The sequence below is a fragment of the Chrysochloris asiatica genome, unplaced genomic scaffold (assembly GCF_000296735.1).
Source record: "Chrysochloris asiatica unplaced genomic scaffold, ChrAsi1.0 scaffold00037, whole genome shotgun sequence".
NCBI lineage: Eukaryota > Metazoa > Chordata > Mammalia > Afrosoricida > Chrysochloridae > Chrysochloris > Chrysochloris asiatica.
This window is the reverse complement of record NW_006408555.1, coordinates 15,645,650-15,657,073: the sequence shown is the minus strand read 5'-3', so window position 1 is coordinate 15,657,073 and position 11,424 is coordinate 15,645,650. Positions and strand designations below refer to the sequence as shown.

Here is an 11,424-nt window from a genome sequence, read left to right as displayed (position 1 = left end):
ATTATTATATATGCCTGAGTGGGTTTTTTTGTTTGTGTGTTTTTTAAAAAGTGGACAGAGAGAAATACTGTTAACTGATGGTACATGGTGGGGATTATAATCAATGTAATGAAACAAGATATATGATTTGTTGAATGTAAAACTGATGATATGCCTTGTAAACTTTCACTCAATCCACAATAAAAACCTTAAATTAAAAAAAAAAATTAAAGGTGAAAAACCTTGAAGAATGAAATCAATGCTACTGTTGCACATGTACAAATTGTTGGAAAGGCGTATGTTTTGTTATGTGTATTCCCACCCACACAAAAAAATTTTAAATGGGGGAAAAAAAGAAAAAAGTAGGCATCAGATTTATAACATTCACAGCATATATTGAGCAAGGGCACATACAAACAAAATGATTCATTTAAGACACTGGAATTAGTGTCCATGGATGGGATGGGGATTAGGGAACAGGAATGAAAGGGGATGCATTTGTCAAATATATGAATAAAAGCGAGAACTCTCTGGAATTGAGGTAGGGACACATGCAGTCAAGTTTTGACACTTCTCTTTACAAGGCAAGCCATTTAACCCTTCAGGGCCTGGGTTCCCCAACTAAATCTGGAGACAGTGATGCCTCTGCTGTTGGGGTGTTCCAGGGAGTATGGGACTTACCCAATGCTGGACTGGGAGTTGTTGAAGACTTTTATGGTTACTGGACATTTGCTGTATTCTCCTTTATACAGTGTGCTGTATTCATTTTTCCTTAGCTCTATCCATGGAGCACCTAGGAGCTGTTCCTTCTTAATCTCCTTGATCTGTTCTTGTGGGAGCTGTTTCATGGGTTTCTGTAAGTCTAACCTCAGCCCCAGGAGAGAAGGGAATAAAGAGTCAAGGAGACGAGGAAGCTGTCCTAAGTGGTATCATATCGGCATACGAGTGGGATATCCTGCATCATGACCCAAAGCTGGTTCTGCCCCACTTAACGCTGGGGAGAGGTTCCATTGCCTCAGAAAGACACAGGGATAGGCTTAACATAAGTGTGTTATTAATTTCCTTTCACTCCACTTAACTCCTGCCTATCTCTCTACTCTGGTAGTGTAGTGGTTATGAAATCGGGCTGCTAACCTCAGGGTCATCTGTTCGAAACTACCAGCTGTTCCTCAGTAGAAAGATGAGGCTTTCTGCTCCCGTAAAGGTAAAGATTTACAGCCTCGGAAACCCTGTACAGGGTCACTATGAGTTAGATCCAACTCCACGACACATAACAACATCTCTCTACCTTTAAACTCCATCCCTCTCAATCTTTCATTTTGGAGTTCTCTCTACTCTACTCCTGGCTCAGAATATAGATGAGGGCAGGGCTAGGGGATACTGGAGTTACTAGTAAACAGATGACTTCTAGTTTGGGTACAGTCAAAAGCAGCAGGGTGCATGATAACTTACATTGTCTCAAGGTTTCAATGTTCTTTTCTAGTTGCCTTAGCAAAAATTCTATATTTTCCTTTTCTGCAGGAAAAAGAAGAACACATAATCAAAGATAGAAATGTAAATTAAAACCACTTTGAGATACAATTTTCTTTCACCTGTCATATTCACTGGGGAAGGATTTATTGCTTCTCTACAGTATCCAGCTTTCTTCTAAGTAAGCATGAAATACCTGGAAATGTTTGACAATGTGACTTGCATTGGCCATAAAACAAGGTGAGAGAGATGTGTACCCCTTCCCATTGGACAAATTTAACTGAATTTGCTCAACACTCTAAAATGACTGCTTGGGGGTGGGGGTGGGGGTGGGGGTGGGGGTGGGTCAGGGACGATTGTGTTTCTCCACATGGAAGTGTCCAAGTATCGAAAGCACCCTATGGACCCACATGGTTGCTTTGGAAAGTCTCTTGGACTACATGTCTCAGTAAGAAATAAACTTGCATTATTTTAAGCATAAAGGTTTTTTGTTTTTGTTTTTGTTTTTGAAACTATAGCATAATGTAACCTTATCCTGACTTATCCAAGGAAGCTTCAAAAAGTTATTTGAAAAATTACATTATGAACAAAAAAAGAGAAAGAGAGAGAGAGAGAAAAAAAAGATTGCATTATCTTTTCATTCCATTTTTTGCAGAAATATTTTTAAAAATTGGTAATGTACTATCTTACGGAAAACAACCATCCCACTTTGCTCAGAACTGAAGAGTTCCTGGGCTGGGGACCTTCCTTCATTACAAAGGTCCTGGGACAGTCTCTAGTGGAAAATGCATTGGATAACAGATTGTCTTACACATTGTTGGGAGGAGTGAGATTTATACAACCACTGTGGCAAGTACTCAGCCTCTATCAAAATCTAAAATGCCTATACTCTTTAATTCACACTTACACCCACTACTTCACCTTCTAGCATTTTCCTCAAGATATCTGGAAACAGAAATAGGCTCATTGCAGCTATAAACAACAGGGCACAACTTAAATATCCATTGATAGGGCATAGTTTAAACACAGTACAGTTCGTATATGCTCTTGAACCATACTAGACAACTCTGCAGACAGTCACAGGGAATAATATTCAAGATTAGTTCATGAATAACTATTATCAGGACTGATTGTGAGGGTCGGAAATGTAAAGGTAGATGTTTTATAGCAAGGAGGGGAGTGATTAACTTTGCAGTCTAGGAGCAGAGGTCCTTGGGACCATCAAGGGAGAAGAGCGAAGTGTGGGACCCTACCCAGAGAAGCAGTGATGCCTGAGATGGAGACAGAGACAATGACGTGGAGAGATGGAGCAGCTGGGGACTTTAGACCCAGAGAGGGGAGAGGGGCTGTGTGCTGACGACTGGGGGGCAGGGTTGCAGGGTATAGCCTTTGGTTGGTTGATGATGCATGGAGGGGATTGTAACCATGGCAATGAAACAATGTACAATAGGATGACTGTAAAACTAATGTTATCCCATGTAAATGATCACATAATTCACAATATTAAAAAAAAAGGATTAGTTCATGAAAATAGCAGAACACTGTGATTAGTACCCTCCTGATTATATAACATCGGCAGCAACAAAATTGTTGTTGTTGTTAAGTATCGTACAGTTGGTTCCAACTCATAGTGACCCTGCACAGGGTTTCTGAGGCTGCAAATCTTTGCGGGAACAGAAAGCCTCATCTTTTTCCCGTGGAACAGCTGGTAGTTTCGAACTACTGACCTTGAGGTTAGCAGCCCGCTTCGTAACCACTACACTACCAGAGCAACAAAATATATAGACTTAAATCTCTAGAAGGCTGTTTAGGAAGTTAATAGGAGATATTGTGTCTGGAGAGGAAACAGTGACCCGTGAGGTCAAAGTTGAGAGGGAAATTGCTACTCTGTGTCCTTTTTGTCCTTTTGAATTTTGTACTACGTGATTTTGTTAGCTAATAAAGAATGTTCTAAAAAATGTGAAAGCAAGTACAAGAAGCTAAGGCTATGTTCCAGGTTGATGTCATGCATGTGTTTCCCACCTCCATTAGGAAGTGGACTGGTGAACGCTGATTGGCTGGGGACCCTTCAGCTTGATGATATCAGCATCCATCTAGAATTCCAGGTATCCTGTCAGAGAGATGCAGAGCCAAGGAGACTCCATATTCTTTCCCCACTGGCTCATCTAAATTTCAGCATATATAGTCCCCACCATATCTGGGCCATGGATTTTAGGAGTTCTTAGCCACATAAAGGGATCCCAGGTGACGCTACAAAATAAATACTGTTAAATGCAAGGTTGGCAATTCAAACCCACCAGTGGCTCTACGGGAGAAAGAGGCTGTCCCAGTAAAGAGTTACAGTACCAGAAATCCCTTATGAGTCAGATGCGACTCGATGGCAGTGAGTTTGATTTTTGTTTGGGCCACATGTATTCCAACTCTTGGCAATCCCATTTGTTCAAGAGAAGAAATGTCTTCTGGGGTTTTCTCACCTGTCATCTTTACAGAAGTGGATATCAGACCTTTCTCTGTGGCGCCACTGAGTACATTCAAACCTCCAACCTTTTAAAGGTTAGTACATGAGAGGTTGGTAGGTGGAGGAACCGTTAAGCATTCATTCAGCTGCTAACTGAACAATAGGCTGCTCAAACTCACTAAGCCACTGGCGATCTACTTCCATAAAGATTACAGCCTAAAATACGCTAGGGGGCAGTCCTCCTCTGTCACATGGTGTCACTATGAATCAAAAATGAACTCAATGGCACCTAACAACAACAGACAAGTGTAAAACATCGGACCAATCAGGGACGTGACCACATGTACAGAGAGTGGCTTAGTATACCTCTTCATTCTTCCTGCTATTTTGGGAATCAAAGTTAGATTAAAGGGCTCCCATTTGCCTCTCCACTCTTCAAAACGCACCCATGTCTTCCTTTGCATCCTGCTGATCCTCCTCTTGCCAGGACCCTCTATGAAGGGTGTTTAAAATAAGCTTCCGTTGATCAGCCTGAAGCACCAGCAAGAGCTCCTGCGAGACATCTTCCAGTCGCTTGTTCAAGGCACTAAAGAGTATTTTGTCATCCCTGGCCTTTAGAAATTTCAGGATATTGGATTTATTGCTGAACTTTTCTATCCTCATCTTAGCTTCTTCTAGGATTGTCTGGAAATGGTGCAGGGCATCGGTTAGCTGTACGGACAGGTTCTTCTCTCCTTGGTCCTGGAGCATCTGCAGAGGCTTCAGCAGATGCTGGATGCGATTTCCCAGGCGCTGGCATTGGTGCCGGCAGCACTTCATTTCTTCACACTGATTGTACACGAGCTGGCCTAAGGTGATGATCTGCTTCAATGTATCCATACCTGGTAAAAGCTGATGGAATAAATTTAAGTCCCACAATCACCTGTAGATTTACTACTCAACTAAGGGATAATCAAAGGGACCCTGGTGGCACTGTAGGGAAAGTGTAGGGCTGCTAACCTCAAGGGTGGTTCAAACCCACCACCCACTCCATAGGAGAAAGATGAGGATGTTAGCTCCCATAAAGATTTGCAGTCTCAGAAACTCTATATGGAGCCGCCGTAAGTCAGAATCAACTCGAAGGCAGTGGGTTTAGTTTGGCTTTTTTAAAGGGAGAATAAAGTAGGTCTGTGGATTTGAATACCTGAAGAGGTCTCCTTGCCATTCCAAAATCTGTTCCATCATATTAGAATTATAGCCAGGAAGTGTCAATCCCATTAGGACTATGTCCTCCCAGACCCCCTTGCAGCTTGATGTGGCTATGTGACTAGTTCTCACTAATGGGATATATGTCGGTTTAGTTGAGGCAAGTTTATCTTCTTTGTACTCTCTTTCCCCCTCTGCCACCTGGATGCAAAGAGCAATATGGCTGTAGGGATGGCAGAGCCCCAAGATGGAAGACCTGGGTCCCTGGATCACTGTTTAAAGGAGAGCCACCCACAGACCTGAAACATTTGCCATGGACTGTTAAGTGAAACTTTATTGTCTTTGAGCCACTACACTTTGGGGTCTATTTGTTACATCAGTTAGCCTAAGTACCCTAAAAAATACATCCTGCCAAATTGTGGGGGTTACCTTCAGAGATCAGGCAGGTAACTCAAATGAGTGAAAAGAGCTAGCCCTATGATTGTTAGATAATAAATATACAAAGCTGTCTCAGTAGAAATACAGCCTGAAAGCTCCTTAGAAGCAAGGATGGCAAGATTTTGCCTTACATACTTTGATCATGTTGTCATAGGGAGCAGTCTCTCGAGAAGGACTTCATGCTTGGTAAAGTGGAGGGTCAGCACAAAAGAGGAAGACCCTCAATAAGATGGACTGACACAGTGGCTACAAAAATGGGTTCAGACACAGCCACGGTTACGAAGCTGGTTCAGGACGAGGCAGGATTCTCTTCTATTTTACCTGGGGTTACTATGAGTTGGAACTGGCTCAATGGCATCTAACAATAACAAGGGAACCAAAACAAAGGTGTATCAGTGGAGGACTAAGGAGGCAGGGATGCCAAGGTACTGGAAAAAGAGACAAAAAGGAAAGCTTGAAGTTGGTGGAGACCAACTTCTATGCAATCCTGAGTATCCTTGAGCAACATGGCACACTAGATATTCATGGGCACTATCTAGTAGCGAAGTGGTTACAAATTGGGCTGCGAACCGCAAGGTCAGCAGTTCGAAACTACCAGCTGCTCTGCGGGAGAAAGATGAGGCTTTCTGCTCCTGTAAAGATTTACAGCCTCGGAATCCCTGTTCAGAGTCGCTATGGGTCGGAACCGACTCGACGGCACTTAACAACAACATCTAGTGGGCAGACATGTTTTATTTGGTCCGCACAGTGTTGAACTGCAGTTTTAAGACATATATGGACTTGCTTGCAATATTTAAAAGAGGAATTTAGAAACTTAACATAAAAATTCAGATTTCTGTCTGCTGTTGAAAACTGGAAGATCTTTCATCACTGGGCCCTTTACCTTGAAGAGCAACAGTTGGTGACTTACTAATTAACTTTTACTTTTTTTTTTTAGCACTTCCCCTCCCTCCCTCTGCTCACTTACCTAGTGATCAGATACCTTTACCCAGGGATCACTTTATCATTGCATATATGCTGCTTCATAACCACTACGCTATGAATCGGGATGCGAACCCCAAGGTCAGCAGTTCGAAACTACCAGCTGTTCCGCGGGAGGAAGATGAAGCTTTCTGCTCCCGTGAAGATTTACAGCCTTAGAAACCCTGTATAGGGTAGCTGTGGGTCCATGGCACTTAACAACAACAACAACGCTTGGAAAATAGGAAGAAACAAATTTCTTTGTGCCACATCAGGCAGGGCCCCATAGATGTATGTATGCCAAGACCGTGCTGGCAAAAGGTGCTTCCTATCCATCAGGGGCCACTGAATATATTCAACCACCACAAATGGACATTTTCTTAGAGAAAATATCCAACTCCCTTTCAACCCCAACGGGGGTGGGGGGTGGGGGGATGTTTATTAGTTTTAAAAGTGAAAAATCTTAAAATGGTAGTTGTTGGTTCCGACTCACAGCGACCTTGCATTGGGTCTCCAAGGAGCTGTGTGGCTCATCTTGAGGTTCAAGCCAACCTTGCGGTTCACTGCATTTATATATTATCCTGCAGTGCCTCGATGGTAGTAATAAAAAATCCATAAAGAACCCAAATGCGACATCCTCCATAAGGAAAAAAAAAAAAAAAGGTTTTAGATATCCTTTCCGGATGGGATACTTACATCAGCTTGTGCTTAAAGTGGCTCCGAGAACAGGAGGGCATAAGTCCTTAAGAAGTGGACTCACCTATATTGGGAATCTCCCTACCTACACCTGAAACGCCCATCTGTCTAGGGCTCCCAGACCACCCTCTGAGCCGGTTTACGAGACCTCTGCCCGTCTAAAACCCTTGCTCCCACTCCACATCTTGCTTTGGCAGAGGTAGAATCCAAGAGAAGCGAAATCAACTCGGTTGGGAATCGCAGGAAAGCAGCTAGCTGCGGGGTTACCTCACTGTCCAGCCTCATCCTGGAGCAGGAATCCGAGAGCGCCGCCAGAGGGCATCCGCTCGGTCCCGCGACCCCTTTTCCGGATTTTGATTTATAGTCTTGTGACCCTGAGCCTCCTCCTCCTTCCCTCCGGGCCTCAAGGCCCCGCTGGCAGTCTGGACTCAACAGATGGCCGGACGCCACACTGCTGTCCCCCAGGTCGGCCTGCTCCTCGGCGGGACCACGGCCCAGCTAGGAGGTCTGCGCGGAAGCAGTGACACGCCTCGATCGGCTCCGAGCTCGGCGCCCTGTCCCTACAAGTCTTGCCCTGACCCCTTCTTTCCTCCAGACAGTCTCCCGCCCTTCCCCCACCCCCAAAGGCATTCAGGGAAGCCCTCACCCGTGGCCAGGCTCTCTGCTTTAGGCAGGGGTGTAGAGAAGCTGGTCTACTTGCTCTCCCGATGGTCCTAACACAGCCTCACAGAATGGTACAACTCTGGAGCGGAAAGAACCGTCAACACAGACCTGTAGGTGCGGTGAGAAGCGACTGTGTGTGCTGCTGGAACTCCAGATCCTGGGGCGGAGTGAGGGCGGAGACCCGGTTGCCCCATACTTCCTCCTACGGGTGGGTGCCAGGCTCGCGTTGTGAATCTTGCTGTAGGAACTGAGGCGTGGTCAGGGCTAGACTACCTGCCCAGCGGCATCTGCTTCAGACCTTCGTTTCCTGAGAGGACAGGACTGGATTGTAGGGAAAAACTTTTTGAATTGAGAACGCCTGGGCAAGGTTGTTTGGAGTGTTTGTGTTATTTACTTGTTCCTGTACTTTTCTCTCTTTCTTTTTATTTTGAATATTTTATTGTGATTTGGGTGAAAGTGTCACACATTATTTTCTCAATTCAATTTATACACGTCTTATTTCATGACATCAGTTGCAATTCCTTCCATGTAACAGCGCTCTCCCCACTTCCTTCCTGGGTACCCTATTTTCATTCCTCCTCTGCTGCCTCTTCCTGCCTTCTGAATTTTGTTTTGGGGCAAATGTTGCCCTTTTGGCCTGGTCTGGTTGATTTTACTGGGAAGTACCTTCCTCTTGGGAGTCATTGTTCATTTTATTGTTGTTTTTGTTGTTAGTGTCATGGAGTCTGACTCACAGTGACCCTGTAGAGGGTTTCCAAGAAGTGGCTAGTAGGTTTGGGCCTCTGACCATGTGGTTACAGTCCAGTACTTCTCCTGCCGAACCCCACACCAGTCACTTTATAGGCCTGTTTATTGTTCAACTGATTCAGTTCCAGGTCTGAAGTGTGTCTAAGGGCCATAGTCTCTGAAGTTCCACCCATCGCTATCTGACCAGTAAATCTGATCTTTTTCATAATTTTGAATTTTGTTCTACATTTTTTGCTAGTCTATTCAGAACACGCCTTTGTGATCCTGATCATCCGGGTCTACTGTCTCAGGTTAAAGGAGGCTGTGATTCACGTGGTCCATTAGTCCTTCAGACTGTTTCCTTGAGTCTCATTTTTTTCACTTCTCTGGGCTCTGGATAGGAAGAAACCAACAGCTGCATTTTGGATGGCTGCTGGCAAGCTTTTAAGACCCCAGTTGCCGGTACTTAACAGCACCACCAAAGTGACTCTGTATAGGGTTTCTGAGGAATGGCTTCTGGGTTTGAACTGCCAACCTTGCAGTTCAAGCCGAACTTGAGGGCCAGTGCTTTATCCTACAGCACCACACCAGAGGAGTCCACTCACCAAAGTAGGATATAGAATATTGTCTTTGTGGACTATGACAATTGACTTAGAGATCCCTAGATCATTTGTTCCTGTATTGTTCTCCAAGGATCCCTGATGGCTCAGTGTTTAAGTGCTTGGCTGCTGACAGCTCTGCGGTTTGAATCCACCATCCACCCTGAGTTAGAAAGATGTGACAATCTGCTTCTGTAAAGATTGTTGTTGTTGTGAAGTGCAATCAAGTTGGTTCCGACACACAGCAACCTCGGATAGGCTTTCCAAGGCTATAAATCTTTGCAGGAGCAGAAAGCCTCATTTTATTTCCTTGTAGCAGCTGGTAAGCTTGAACCACTGACCTTGTAGTTCGCAGTCCAGTGCTTTATTATACAGATTACAGTCTTGGGAACCCTATGGCAGGTCCTCTCTGTCCAATGGGTTGCCATAAATTGTTGGTAATGGGTTTATTATTCTCCATTTTCTGCATCATCTGTTTCTTCTTCTCTGAAGCTTGGTTTCCTAGAAACCTTTCTCAGCAGTGGCTATGAAAGGGATGTGGGTACACAGGATTAATTGGGAGCATGCTCTCGTGACCGAGGGCAATGTAACTACCCACCGCCTCAATAAAACAAAACTGAAAAACAAACCCAATGCTATGGAGGAGATTTTGATTCATAGTGACCATGTATATAGGGTTTCCAATGTGTAAACCTTTACGGGAGCAGAAAGTTTCATCTTTCTCCTACAAACAACTGGTGGATTTGAATTGCTGACCTACCGGTTACCGGTCCAGTGCTTATCCTATAGTGCCACCAGCATTCTTGATGGCAGAAAAGGGCAAGGGAAAAAGAAAAAAAGATGGAGCTTCAGCTATATTCCATGGGCGACATTTGGAGTATGAAGCTCTGAAACACAAGACAGCGCCCATTCTACGTGGGGCAATTCTCTGGAGCAGGGGCAGGTGTGTGCCGCAGTTAATGTTCACAGTGCAGGGTGGACTAGCCTGACATAAATGGAATCACAGAATGCATCCTTTTGAAATGGCTCTTTTCCAGTCCCACCAGCAATATGTGAGACTGTCTCCATATCTTCACTTGTTAATGGCTGTTGTTTAATGCCATGGAGTTGGTTCCAACTCATACCAACCCTGTGTAGGGTTTCCAAGGAGCAACTGGTGAGTATGAACTGCTGACCATGTAGTTCAAACTGGCCTTATGGTCCAGTACTTCATCCCACAGCACCACCAGTACTCCATATTTTGACTAGCATTTGTCACCGTAGAGACAAAACCAAAAGAGTGACAATATCTTCACTAGCATTTGGTTTTGTCACTATTTTCAATTGTTGTTGTTAAGTGCTGTAGAGTTGGGTCCAACCCATAGCAACCCTGTATAGGGTTTCTGAGGAACAACTGGTGAGCTTGAACCGCCGACATTACAGTTCAAACTGACTTTGCAGTCCAGTGCATTAATCCACAGCACCACATATATTCTAATATGCATGTACTGATGTCTCATAGTAGTTTTAATCTGCTTTTCCCTAATGCCTTAGCCCATCACTTAGCCATCAGTTTGTTGTATGGTGGTAGCTTGTGGGTTGCTGTGATGCTGAAAGCTATGCCATCAGTATTTTAAATGCCTGAAGGGGCATCCATGGTGTACAGGTTTCAGTGGAGTTTCCAGATTATGACAGACTAGGAAGAAGGAAAGGGGGACCACTTCTGGAAGGGTAGTCGCTGAAAACGCTATGAACAGCAGAGGAGCACTGTCAGACATAGTGCTGGAGGATGAACCTCTCAGGTTGGAAGGCACTCAAAATATGACTGGGGAAGAGCTGCCTCCTCACGGTAGAGTTGACGACCTTACTAAATGGATGGAACAAAAGGTTTGGGGATTTTCATTTGCTGGTAGGTCACAACTCAAAATCAGAAGAAACAGCTGCAAATATCCATTAATAATCAGAATGTGAAATGTTTGAAGTATGAATCCAGTAAAATTGGAATTTGTTAAAAGTGAAATGGAACACAGATTGATATCCTACGCATTAGTGAGCAGAAATACAGTGGTATTGGTCATTTGGAATCAGAGAATCGTATGGTTTACTATCCTGGAAATCCACACTGAAGAGGGCATGTCACTGGATTCACTGTCAAAATGAGTATTTCAAGATCTATCTTGCAGTACAATACTGTCTGCGATAGGATAATACCCATATACCTACAAAGAAGATCAGTTAATAAACTGTTGTTCAAATTTATTCAACAAATAC

At 44.1% G+C, this 11,424-nt stretch overlaps 1 protein-coding gene across 1 annotated transcript in view; it reads right to left on the bottom strand.

Annotated features, from left to right (window-relative positions):
- The window catches only part of MLKL (mixed lineage kinase domain-like), a 33,868-nt gene extending 29,082 nt beyond the window's left edge, over positions 1–4,786 (bottom strand). Inside the window, 3 exon segments of the mRNA XM_006860308.1 lie at positions 661–841; positions 1,432–1,489; positions 4,322–4,786. Coding sequence (XP_006860370.1) covers positions 661–841; positions 1,432–1,489; positions 4,322–4,786 — 704 coding nt within the window.
- Between the last annotated feature and the right edge of the window lie 6,638 nt (positions 4,787–11,424).